This window comes from Miscanthus floridulus, chromosome 8 (genome assembly GCF_019320115.1).
Source record: "Miscanthus floridulus cultivar M001 chromosome 8, ASM1932011v1, whole genome shotgun sequence".
Taxonomy (NCBI): Eukaryota; Viridiplantae; Streptophyta; class Magnoliopsida; order Poales; family Poaceae; genus Miscanthus; species Miscanthus floridulus.
The window spans coordinates 83,250,187-83,263,921 of record NC_089587.1 but is presented as its reverse complement, the minus strand read 5'-3'; the positions used below and the strand labels follow the sequence as shown (position 1 = coordinate 83,263,921).

At 45.3% G+C, this 13,735-nt stretch overlaps 1 protein-coding gene across 1 annotated transcript; it reads left to right on the top strand.

Annotated features, from left to right (window-relative positions):
* The first annotated feature begins 10,434 nt into the window (after positions 1 to 10,434).
* On the top strand, positions 10,435 to 11,698 carry LOC136476844 (tricin synthase 1-like). Its single transcript, XM_066474811.1, has 2 exons — positions 10,435 to 10,656; positions 10,747 to 11,698. Exons 1-2 carry the CDS (start codon positions 10,567 to 10,569, stop codon positions 11,395 to 11,397), a joined length of 741 nt encoding a protein of 246 aa, XP_066330908.1. The 5' UTR covers positions 10,435 to 10,566; the 3' UTR covers positions 11,398 to 11,698.
* Positions 11,699 to 13,735: the final 2,037 nt, after the last annotated feature.

Sequence of the window (13,735 nt, the reverse complement as noted above, 5' to 3'; positions counted from 1 at the left end):
TATGTTAATTTATGAGATTATAGTAACTCCTTACTAAGCGGTTTACTATAACGTTATGGTAAATATCTCCATGTGTTATAGTAACCCAACTATCGTAAATATGTATTGATATTATCATAAATTAGTATATAAAATTATCGTAAATAGAGGTAGCTACAGAATAACTTATTTTGTAGCTGGCTACTGAATATACCAATCCACTCGCGAATGCGACATATGCTTTTGAGCATGGTTAGATCAACTTTAGCAGGATTTCTACTTAAGTCCCAATAGCTAAATATGGGTGTCAAGTCAAAAAAAAATCTAAATCTAGCAGGGCCCCTACTACAAACCCAAAATTTGTGGGGACTCCAAAATTCTCCCACTAGACCCCATTCTTGTTGGGTCACCCCACGCCCCCATCCCACCGTTGCGTCTGTTTCTTCCCCGCGGTCACAGGAACCCGCATCGCCCGCTCGCACTCGCCCCAAAACCGATCTCTCCGGCGCGTCCTCTCCCGGAGCTCCTCCCCTCCCGGCGCGGCCTCCCCAGAGCTTCTCCTGACACAGCCAAAGCACAGACATCTAGAAGTGCACGATGGCAAGCTTCATGGTCTGCCGGAGGTCTCCTTTGAGTTTTTCTCCAGAAACTCACACATAGAGTTGGAGCGCCTTCTCGTAGTATTGGCCGACCTTCCATGCAGAGAAGGTATCGCGGATGGATCGGCGTTGGCTTGTCCGAGTAAGGGTCAAACTCCACCACTGGATGATAAGCACACAGACTCAGACGCGTGAGCTCCAAGGAGGATAGAGACATTGTATCACCGGGTAGACAATGGCGTTTCGATCTTTTTAGGTGTAGAGTAGAGATAGAGAAGAGATATACTCCATTTGTCCCTAAAAAATCAACTTTTAATTAGAACTATCCTAAGTCTATTTTAAGTTTAACTAAATTTAAAAATAGGCAACAGACATCAAATTAGTATAAATAGGTACACAATGAAAATGTACTTTTATAATATTATTATTCAGTGCTATGAATGTTTTTACTTTTTACTATAAAGTCGATCGAACTCAAGTTTGGCTTAGGGTAGTTCTAGAAACAACCATAGCATATATTTTTATATATCATTGTGATTAAAACTCTAAAATATAACATTGGGCTTATAAAATTAAATATTCCTTTTTTTTACACTACTACACTCTAATCTAAAATATAGTGTTGGGATTCCATTTGGCGCCTTCGTTGAAACGGCGCACCAATTGGCCACTTTGTTTATCCAATTTATTTATGCAAACACAACAATACGCATTGAGAGTCCTTTTACCACCTTCGCTGAAACAGCGGCCAATTCGCCACCTTTTTATAAATATTTTATATATACAATAACATACCCCTTTAAAAAGAACTACTACCATCCACGACGGCGATGGAGTGTGGGTGGTGGGGGAAGAAGGGCGCGGCAGGTGGCAGTGGTAGGAATCAGATGCCGCGTTCCGTTCTGTTCCGTTCTTGGTCTGACACCGTACAAGGCACAACGCCCGGCGACGGACGAACAAGGAGGCATCATCATCAGGCATCCCCATTCGGTTTTCTTGGAATGGGGGCGTTCCGGTTCCCGCGGTATACAAATTTGTAAAGATATTGCCTAGCTGGGAATAGTTCTCATGTAACCGAACGACCCTAAACGAGCTCCCATGTGTCATGTGTGTTGGTTTGTTGGGTCTGGGTCAACGGCGAAATGAACAGCAGTAACAAATCGGGTGTTGCAACGAGTAGAACATCGGCTTGTTGCACGATCATCTTAGTAATTTGTTGCTCAGGGATTTATTTAACAATCATTATCTAAAATCAATCTTTATACTGCCGCTTAACGCGTTTTGGAATCAGATTCCATACCGTCATTGTACGTGCGTTATTGTACCTCAGTAAAGACCATAAGTTAATGTCATAAAGTACGAAACAGGGAAGGATGTGATCACATTGTGGTATGAGTATGGACCATAAAGGCCCCACAATGCAGAAATTATCATAGTTTCTATGTGCATTAGTTACTCTATCTAGTAAGCATTTTGTTGATGTGGGAAATGTAACACCCCTAGTATTACGAGCTTGCTTAGCACCGAGCTTGAGGCCTGAGAGAAATTAGCAAACAAGTTTCTCGGGTTTTAAAATTTAAAACACGCATGAAATAATTGTTGGTTGAAGTTAACAAGGTTTAGGCCTTTTAAAAAATTGTGACAAAAAGTGTTCATGGTTGTTAAGTTCAAATTGAACCCCTGTCTTTTCTAAAGTTTGAAATGTGAAGTAGACAATGCCATTTTGGCGTTTAAATTCTAACTAAAATGTTTAAACACTAGCTTTATATTCTTGCATTGTTGGTTGCTTCTAAGTGAGCACGTGAGCATGGTGTAGGTTGTAGATGTGTTGAGTGTCGCGTTGTCCTCTTAAAAATTGTCCAAACATCGTCAGAACGCACTGTAAACCACGTTGTTGGCGCTCTATTCGTGAACCGGCACTCCAGTGACGAGCCCATGTTGGCATCCTTTTATCTCCCTCTATAGTTGCTCTATGGTCATGACGATTGCTTCGCTAGATAGCTGGTAGTGTTGTCTTTAGGATTAGTGGATGGGTTGAACCACAGTCGAGGTAAGCGGCAACCTTTGGTGCGCTTTTAAAACTCGTGCACGTCACTAGTTACACTTGTGCAGCCTGAGTCCGCAGTCACCACACGAGCACGGGCACTGCTGGTGCCGGGCTCAAGCCGTGGCCGGGCGTAACCATCTTATGCCATCGGCCGCTGCGCCGACGTGCGCGAGGATCCCAGGGGCCTCCTTGTGGTAAAGGTGAGAACATCCGAGGGCTTATTTACAAAACCGTTGTAGGTAGGAATAGTGCGCATAGTAGTCGTGTTATTATCTAAAAGCTCGAGGGCTTTTCTGCAAAGCAACCGTCACGCGCGGGCTCCCCTGGCCTTGGGCCATGATGGGCCATCGCGGTGCGTGCACAGCCGCACCCCGCGCTGGGCTGCTGGGCCGAATTGATTGCCACCGGCCCTTTTCTTTTCCTAAAGCGTTTTCTAATTTAGTTTCTAAGGTTAACTTGTAAATTCAATATAAAATTTGTGTAGTCGACCAAAAATTATGAAACTAATTTTGTTAGGTTCCTAAAATCATGATATATCTGCTAGTATATTTTGTTCACATAGTTTCATTGTATTTTCAGGAGTGATCTAATTAATTTGAGATGCTTAATATTGTTAAGATATAAACTTGAAGGAATTTTTGTGATAAATTAGTAATAGTGTTTGCTCTGAAACTTTCACAGTAAATTCCTAACATTATTAGGTGTTCACTGTAATTTTTGTAGTTTCATAATAATTAGTTTGCTAAGATAGCTAATGAGCCCTAGTTCAAATGTATATATATTGAATCAAGGAAATGTCGAAACACCTTTGGATTGTAAAACTAAAACACTTGTCGGGAAACAATGCCTTACTCGACAACGTGGATACGTAGCCTAGTGTGTTAGCCATTTAAGCTAGCTCGTTAACTTGAGTGGCGTAATCGTATTTCTAAGAGTTTCGATTGCCTGTTCGCTGGAGGAATTTAGAGGAATCTAGATGAATCTGAAGGAATTTGTGAGAGAGTGAACAGTGTTTTTTATCCACGCACAGTGAAATCCGGCAGGTTTCTCAACCAGCCAAACGGGCCCATACAAATTTGTAAAGATATTGCCTAGCTGGGAATAGTTCTCACGTAACCGAACGACCCCTAAACGAGCTCCCTCCAATCCAACACGCGGAATACTCAAGATTCAAAATGATAATCGAACAACCATGTGTCATGTGTGTTGGTTTGTTGGGTCTGGGTCAACAGCGAAATGAACTGCAATAACAAATCGGGTGTTGCAACAAGTAGAACATCGGCTTGTTGCACGATCATTTTAGTAATTTGTTGCTCAGGGATTTATTTAACAATCATTATCTAAAATCAATCTTTATACTGCTGCTTAACGCGTTTTGGAATCAGATTCCATACCGTCATTGTACGTGCGCTATTGTACCTCGTATAAGTAAAGACCATAAGTTAATGTCATATAGTACGAAACAGGAAAGGATGTGATCACATTGTGGTATGAGTATGGACCATAAGGGCCCCACAATGCAGAAATTATCTTAGTTTCTATGTGCATTAGTTACTCTAGCACGTAAGCATTTTGCTGATGTGGGAAATGTAACACCTCTGGTGTTACGAGCTTGCTTAGCACCGAGCTTGAGGCCCGAGAGAAATTAGCAAACAAGTTTCTCGGGTTTTAAAATTTAAAACATGCATGAAATAATTGTTGGTTGAAGTTAACAAGGTTTAGGCCTTTTAAAAAATTGTGACAAAAAGTGTTCATGGTTGTTAAGTTCAAATTGAACCCCTGTCTTTTCTAAAGTTTGAAACGGGAAGTAGATAATGCCATTTTGGCGTTTAAATTCTAACTAAAATGTTTAAACACTAGCTTCATATTCTTGCATTGTTGGTTGCTTCTAAGTGAGCACGTGAGCATGGTGTAGGTTGTAGATGTGTTGAGTGTCGCGTTGTCCTCTTAAAAATTTCCAAACATCGTCAGAACGCACTGTAAACCACGTTGTTAGCGCTCTATTCGTGAACCGGCACTCCAGTGACGAGCCCATGTTGGCATCCTTTTATCTCCCTCTATGGTTGCTCTATGGTCATGACGATTGCTTCGCTAGATAGCTGGTAGTGTTGTCTTTAGGATTAGTGGATGGGTTGAACCACAGTCGAGGTACGCGGCAACCTTTGGTGCGCTTTTAAAACTCGTGCACGTCACTAGTTACACTTGTGCAGCCTGAGTCCGCAGTCACCACACGAGCACGGGCACTGCTGGTGCCGGGCTCAAGCCGTGGCCGGGCGTAACCATCTTATGCCATCGGCCACTACGCCGACGTGCGCGAGGATCCCAGGGGTCTCCTCATGGTAAAGGTGAGAACATCCAAGGGCTTGTTTGCAAAACCGCTGTCGGTAGGAATAGTGCGCATAGTAGTTGTGTTATTATCTAAAAGCTCAGGGGCTTTTCTGTGAAGCAACCATCATGCACAGGCTCCCCTAGCCTTGGGCCGTGATGGGCCATCGCGGTGCGCGCACAGCCGCACCCCGCGCTGTGCTGCTAGGCCGAATTGATTGCCACCGCCTCTTTTCTTTTCCTAAAGCATTTTCTAATTTAGTTTCTAAGGCTAACTTGTTGTTGTGGACCATGACGCCTAAGGGGGGTGAATTAGGCAACTTAAAACTCTAACACTAAACTATGGTCTCTTTTTCTAACCTTAGCAAAATCTATACAAAAGATGAACTATCTAAATGTACAACTATGATTTTGCTAGTGTGTTGCTATCTCTACCACAAAAGGAGTTATGCAAACAATGTAAATGCGGAAGCTAAAGAGTAAGGTAGAGATATGCAAACTTCTGTTGACGACTCTGGTATTTTTATCAAGGTATCGAGAAGCGCGCAAGCTTCCCCCTAGTTCTCATTAGAGCCCCTCGCAAGGAATCCTTCGCAAGGGCCAAGCTCTCGATTGGGTAACTTTGTGGATAGCCCTGGGCCTTCCCCACACACAAATGGATCTCCGATATGCCTTCCGGCAAGCCTCTCCTAGATCGCTCCCCGCCGTGGGCTTTGTTCCCTTCGGTACACGATGGCGGCCACACCACAAACGCGGTTGGTGTGATCTCATAAGACTATAAGCCCCTCCGATGTACAACAATGGTGCGCGCAAGCACCGAGTGGTAAGAGGTATGCAGACCTCACTAAACACTAGGCCTAAACCTAGAGCAAGCGTATAAGTGGTGGTCTAATCAATCTGAGTACTTCACAAAGCACCTACGCTAATCACTTAATGAATCACTAAGCACTATGCAAGTGGAGATCACTAAAATAGTGTATCAACACCCTTGGTATATTTCCTTAGCTCTCCTCTTCTCAAATGGCCAGTTGAGGGGTCTATTTATAAGCCCCACTGAGAAAGTAGCCGTTAAGGACAAAACCTAGCTTTCTGCAACTAACCGGACGATGCTGTCGTCCTGATCGGACGTGTCCGGTCGTCCCGACCATTGAAGCTAGCGCGTTGATTGGACTTGGCGCTGAGTTTGGGCACTGTCTATCAGACGCGTCCGGTCACGCTGGCGCCGCTCTGGAACCTCTCTGGACTCGATCGGACGCTGCAGTTCCTGCGTCCGGTCGATCATCCACCAGCGTCCGGTCAGTGCTAAATGTGTTGCCGAGATGATGAACAGTGCCATCGTCGCGTCCGGTCACTTGAGTCCTCAGCGTCCGGTCGCTGCTGCTGACGCTTGCTGTTGCCAAGCATCTTGATCTATCACATCCGGTCACTATAAGGGTCGCGTCCTGTCACCTCTGTGAAGCTTGTTTCTTTGTGATCTTGTATCCGGCTTGGTTCCTATCTTCGTGCTTGAACTTTGCTTGATATCTTAGGTCTTCTCTTATGCTTCTAGGGTCTTACTTATGGTGTTGATTGAGGGATCATCATATCGTGTTCATCCTAGTCACGTCTTGCACCCTATGGAACTACAAAACAATTACTTACAAATTCATTAGTCCAATTTAGTTGTGTTGGTCATCAAACACCAAAATCCAAAGAAAATGGGCCTAGGGTGTTAAGTTAGCACACTAGGTCCTAATGTATATGCAAGTATGAATTCACCTACACTTGATAACCATTTTAAACATGATTATCCTCTCTTCATAGTACGACTATCTATCCTAAATCCAATCACACCCTCTATGGTGTCTTGATTGGCAAAATAAAATCATATTTATACATTTGCCTTGATCTCCATAGGATTTTTGTTTTTCTCTTTCTTCTTTTCTAAGTTGGAGCTTTGATCATCATCACTTGTCCCCCTTCATCACCATGGACTTCTTCTTGCTCCACCACTTAGACTTGGACCACCCTAACTCATCCATCACTTAGATAAAGGGTTAGTCCAAATAGGTTTCATCAATTAGCTAAAACCAAACTAGGGATTTCAACCCCACCTCTAGGCTTGCCTGATCCTTTTCACTCTTCGACCACCTTACCTCTTTCATGCAACCACAAAGGTTAGCTTAAGTTCTTCACTCAAGGGTAATACAAACCTTTTGGGACTCTCCCACAGATCTGGAGCTCCCAAGGGATGCCTTGCCATCTATGGGCCAAGCCCCAAGAGTAATGAACGTGAATCCAACTGGCTTGACGAAGAAGTAAAGTGCTTAAGCTTTGAATCTTAGTTTCTCTCAACAAATCCCCTCTCTCAACTCGAACTCTTATAAGATTCGTATTGGAGAGCAAAGAGAAGTGGGGAGAGTTTTGAATGCTGGATGGAGGCTTTGGCTATAATTTGATTGAAATAAATGAGATCCCTAACGGTTAGAAGTGAGTGGAGTGAGATTTTTATACTCCAAGCAGCTTCTAGTCATTCTGGTCGACATCGGAACTTCTGACGTACAACAGGTCGGAACTTTCGATGTTAGGCTGTCATATTAGGAATAGTATGGATACGGTCACCAGGCTATGTATGTAGAAGAGACATTGAAACTTTCAACGCAAATCGGAACTTCTGATGGTTGGAAGCAGACAGCTTCCGATGCACTTACTTAGGCAGGCTTGTGTGTGCGCGAGCAACATCGAAACTTCCTATGGTCGGAAGCTTACTTCCGATGGCACCTGTGCTGGGCTGTGCAAGGACACATCGGAACTTCCTATGTATGTCGGAACTTCCAATGTGACTAACTTTCAGAACTTACCCAATGTGCCCGGGTTGTGTTCAAGTGTCTCTTAATAATATATTTTAATTAGGTACTTAAACACTCTATCATCCTCATACCAATGTGGTTTGTGTCTCTCTTTTTAGTACAATGTTTCCTAAACTTAATTTCAAAATATAAAATAAATTTAATCCACTTCGAGTCCGAAAACCTTTCAATCATCGAATTGAGGGGTACCACAATATTGAAATCAATCTTTAAGTCTTTCAAGGGATCAATAGCTACAATACCCTGTTCTTCAGCAGTACTTTTCAGCGAATGAACAGAGTTTTCCTCTCACAACAAATCAGCATAAACATCAGCATAAAGCCAAATTTTAGCGAAACTCGATAAACACATTAGGCCCAAAATTGGATGGCATTAATACACCAAAACCCCCCATAACAAGAACAAATGCACTTTTAAGCTAACAATTAGCTAGGTTATAAGTTGGACCTGTTTGGATTCAAATGAGATAATTATTGACAACTAACTATTAGCTCTACCAATGTAAGGATACCCTTTTAATCAATCTCTCTGCCTCATCATCAGTAAAGTATGGCTGTGTTTGGATCCAAATGAGATCAAAGGCGTTCACCTAGCTTTATTAGAAAGCATAATGAACACAAAAATCCAAAACTGGGGTTACCAGTTTTTACATAGTAGTTTACTGCAAACCTGCTTGGAAACAACTAAACCGAACTCGGCTTAAGCTAAACACGTACACTAACTCGACTAAGTAGCCACCACAGGAAACGTCACAGCAGAGTAAACTTCATCCCGACTTAAAAGACATTAAGCTAACAAGGATTTGGCAAGAAGGCTAAAACTAGTGGACACTGGCCGAAATCAGATCCAACATCTCTTCCACCTAGGCTTCAGCTTCATTTTCAAAAGTGGGCGCTTAGTCTTAATCAGTGATATAGTCTTGTAGATGATTGCCACGGGGACGATAGCACCTTCTTGTTGATCGCCACATCGTTGCTTGTTTTCCAGATTGTCCACAGTGCACCTGCACAAATAACAAGTGTTACTTGTTTCTTGTTCGGATACATTAGCTGCTAATAGTTGGGTAGCTAATAGTTCACAGTTAATATTATCAACTATTAGGTAATTTGGTTCAACTAGTGAAATAGTTATTAGTTGGATATTCAGCTAACAATTAGCTAAACAATTGGTTGAATCTGTTTGTATCCAAAGAGCTAACTGTTAACACTAACTATTGGCTATATAAAGGGCTTATGTTTATGCATTACAGTCCATGCACGCGGCACATATGCTTACTTAAACTTTCATTACTTTGGATCCATCCAGCCCTGTAACAGATCGATCACCGTCTACAGACTTTACACACGCAGCACATATGCTTACTTAACTATTAGCTATGTTAGCCGCTAATAGTTACGGAGTAGCTAGCTAATTAATAACTCATAGCTATAATTAACTAGCCAACGATTAGCTAGTTTGATCTAACAGGCAAGATTAGCTAGTAGCACGTATTAATTAGCTAGCTAACTATTAGCTAGTTTAGAGCTAACAATTAAGTATTTAATTAGCTAACAATTGGCTAGAAAGCTAGCAGATCTGTCTTAATTATCTAAACATACCCTTTGTAATCAATCTCTCTGCCTCAACAGTAAAGTATGTTTATTCATGACAGTCCACGCACGCGGCACATATGCTTACGTTCATTACTTCGATCCATCCAGCCCTGTGACAGATCTGTCTACGGACTTTGCACACCCACCGACGGTCGTCATGCACGTATATACTTTATACTGCTATTATTAAACAAAAACAAACGCTCCGGACGTGTCGTCGGGGCCATCGATTACCGGGTGACAGACAGCAAATGAAATCGCGCCGGATCATCGATGCCCGCTGCTGTCACAGAGTCACGACGATGGCGTGGGTGCGTGGCAGGTGGCGGAGGTAGGAATCGATGGGGATGGTGCGCCGCTCCGCTCCGTTCCGTTCCGTCAACGGCGGACGAGCAGGCATCATCATCACGGCAGGTTCAGTCAGGCATCGCATGCTTAAACGTCTCCCTCCATCGAATCCAACGCAAGGCGCGAAAAAAAAATCGAAAAGCTAATTAATTTCATCGTGTTTGGTGTTGGTGGGTGGTCTCGCCGGGTCAACAGAATTCAGCGAATTTCCCCCTTTTCCGTCAGTGGATAAACAGCCGTCCGGGGGTTGGTGAGGACTCCGGCCTGCTCGAGTGTAAAGTCTACGGCACTTTGCTTTGCTTTACTTTAAGTAGAAAAAGAGTCAGGCCTGGTATAGATGCTCCTCTGAAATTTGCTCCATACCCTATTAAATGATTGGACACGTGCATGGAGTATTAAATATAAACTAAAAATAACTAATTGTACAGTTTGTGACTAATTTGCGAGACGAATTTTTTAAACCTAATTAGTTCATGATTTGACAATATGGTGCTATATTAACCCATGTGCTAATGACGGATTCTGTAATTTATTTTTTTATTAGTATCTAAACACCACATACAACGCCCCACGTGATACCCGATGTAACACCTAAAACTTTACGCCCAGACCTAAGAATGGTGGCCGGAGCAATCAGGAAACAGTCGTGCTGTCACCAACTCCGCTCCGCCCAGTTCATAAATATGATCGTGGCCATTGCCAGGTCGAACGCAGCTACAAGCAGTGGGACGGGTGACCTATATAGCTAGCTAAACCAGAGCTTCAGTAGGACAACCTGCACCAGCCGGCAGGCGACGAGATCCCGTCGTCCCATCCATCCATCGTCCATGGCGCCCATCGGCGACACCATCGCGCAGGTCCACACCGGCCTCGACAGCAGCAACAAGACGCTCCTCAAGAGCGAGGCCCTCTACAAGGTACGTGTACAATCTCTCCACACGCTACGCGCTGCATGTCATTATTAGTCATCTACTAGCAACAACGATCTCTCTCGCGTTCTCGCGCAGTACGTCCTGGACACGTCGGTGCTGCCGCACGAGCCCGACTGCATGCGGGAGCTCCGCCTCGTCACCGACAAGCACGAGTGGGGGTTCATGCAGTCCTCCCCCGACGAGGCCCAGCTGCTCCGTATGCTGCTCAAGCTCACCGGCGCACGCAACACGCTCGAGGTCGGCGTGTTCACGGGCTACTCCCTGCTCGCCACGGCGCTGGCGCTCCCCGACGACGGGAAGGTGATCGCGTTCGACGTGAGCCGGAAGTACTACGACATCGGGCGCCCCTTCATCGAGAAGGCCGGCGTCGCCCACAAGGTGGACTTCCGGGAGGGCCCGGCGCTGGAGGGCCTGGACGCGCTGCTCGCCGACGAGGCCAACGTCGGGGCGTTCGACTTCGCGTTCGTCGACGCCGACAAGCCGAACTACGTCAAGTACCACGAGCAGCTGCTCCGCCTGGTGCGGGTGGGCGGGAGCATCGTGTATGATAACACGCTGTGGGCGGGGACGGTGGCGTTGCCGCCGGAGACGCCGATGAATGACCTGGATCGGAGGTTCTCGGCGGCGATTCGGGACCTGAATGTCAGGCTGTCTAAGGATGAGCGCGTCGAGGTCTGCCAGCTCGCCATCGCCGACGGCATCACCATCTGCCGCCGCCTCGTCTGAGTTGTGACCGACCGACGTCGATCGGTTGGTCGATCCAGCTGCCAGCAGTTCTCCGGCACCTCCGATCCCATCTCTTTTTTTTTTGGTTGCTGCTGCTGCATACCTTACCTGCTGTGTTCGATCATTCCAGCGTCGTCGTCCCGGCGCTTTCAATAAGATTTGGCTTTTTTTTTTCTCTCTTTCGTTTTCTTTACCCTTTTGCGACCGAGCTGCTGAGAGCGAGCGCGGTCGAGTTCGACAGATCCTGTAACTGTACTGTGTTTGTACTTGTGTGAATTAATTGACAGTGAGTGTGCTCCGATGTCCCACAGAAGCAGTCAGGCAAAGGCATGGACGGGCGCGGTGAGCATGGCATGCATGGCTCCGGGCGGCAGGCCATGCGTGCGTGCGTGTCATCTCGGCCGTGCTTCGCCGCGGCCGCGCCCGCCGGCAGCCCGGCACGCGGGGGTGCGTCAGGCAGACGTGGAAAGGAGGGAGGAGGCGGGACTCGCGTTGACGCGAAGCTGCGATGGAGCGACGACAGGCAGGCGTGTTGGACGTGCTTCGTCCACCGGGGGAAAAGAATGAGTGCGTCTTTCGTCGTCGTCGATCGGATCGAGACATGCATACTCACACACAGGATAACATAACATTAAACACAGCGTGCCACTTACTTGAGGCGAGGATAATTTAGGTCTTGTTTAGATCTAAGTATATAAAATTTTAGGACGTCGCATCAAATATTACATGGGGTGTCACATGAGGGGTTCATGTACTAATAAAAAAACAAATTACACAATCCGTAAGTAAATCACGAGACGAATTTATTAAGCCTAATTAATCTGTCATTAGCGCATATGTTATTGTAGCAATTTTTTGTCAAATCATAGATTTAAAAGATTCGTCTCGCAAAGTAGTCGTAATATGTGCAATTAGTTATTTTTTAATCTAAATTTAATACTATATATATATATATATATATATATATCCAAATATTTGATAAGACATGATGTAAAGTTTTAGCGAATGATCTAAACAAGACCTTACTGTACTAACGTACTCCTTACACTAACTACTAGCTGTCTGCTCCCTTCCGGATGGCAACGCTGGGAATGGGCAGACGCCATGCCGTGGTGATAGGATAGCGGCGGTAGCATGCAAGCAAAGCAGCCTGCGATCTGCTGTGTTGCGAGATGATGGTGGTAATTAAGGAGACGGGAGGGGGCGCATGTGCCGATGGATATGACGCCGCCGCCGCCGCCAAGCGACAGGTATGGGCGTATGGTATGGCTCCGCCGCCGACCGTCGAGAGGCATGCATTCCGGCCCATGGCGTCGTCGGCCTGCGGGCTGGGCACGGCGGCGGTCCAGCCAGACACTCAAGCTCTGCGCGGAATTTCCGATATGCACGCACCGGTGGCGCCGCATGTCCGGGTGGATCCCACTCGTGGCGTGGGCTCGATGCGATCCCACGGCCCACTGCAGGCGACGCTCGCGGCCGGGCCGCTTGCCACCGCGCCCGTTTCGTCTCTACTGCAAAGGAAAACTGCGGGCCCATCAGTTTTTTTAGGTTGAGATGCTGGACGTGTCATCGACTAATATGCTGTAGCCACGTGCCCACGTGTATCCCCCTTCACTGTCACGTGCAAATCTGACGTGTCATCGACTAATATGATGTTGCATACTACTCCCTCCATTCTAAATTATAAGCCGCTTTGACTATTTTGATACTTCCATTTTGTTATATATATATACATAATAAAATGGATGTAATAATGAGTGTAGATAAATTCCCACGACTCAAAACGATCAACGAAAGTGCGAAACGAAAGTTAATTCAATAATCGTGTTATATCACTTAGGATTTAAAACTAATTTTTATTAAGCAAAAATGCTATAGAACATGTATGAGATACTTAAATAAGGTTTGAAGTGCAAACTTTGTAGATGACAATAAAATACTCGCGGTCGAAAAATGATATTACTGGCTAAGATTTCCAATAGCTTAGAAATGTAATTTGAAATAGAGTTCAACGAAAAACTTCGAAAAAATTCGAAGTTTGCCGATAGGTAGACACTGCTAGGTTTGGTAACTTTTTGTGTGAGATTGGGTTAAGTAGTAGGCCAGTATTATGGCTTTTTTGTAGTCTAATATACCCTCTTGGGTATAGCTAAAGAGGTTTGAGGATGGGATCAACGGTTTAGTCGTGGTTGACGCTTTAAAAAGCAGCACTGCATGTTTTGGGCCGGTCAGCCGAGAGTGTGTGGTCACCACATGCCTAGGGCGCCGCTGGCCACCCTGATCGGGCGCCTAGCGCGCTGCACACTGCTGCTGGCGCCACTGCCGATGCCACTATGGC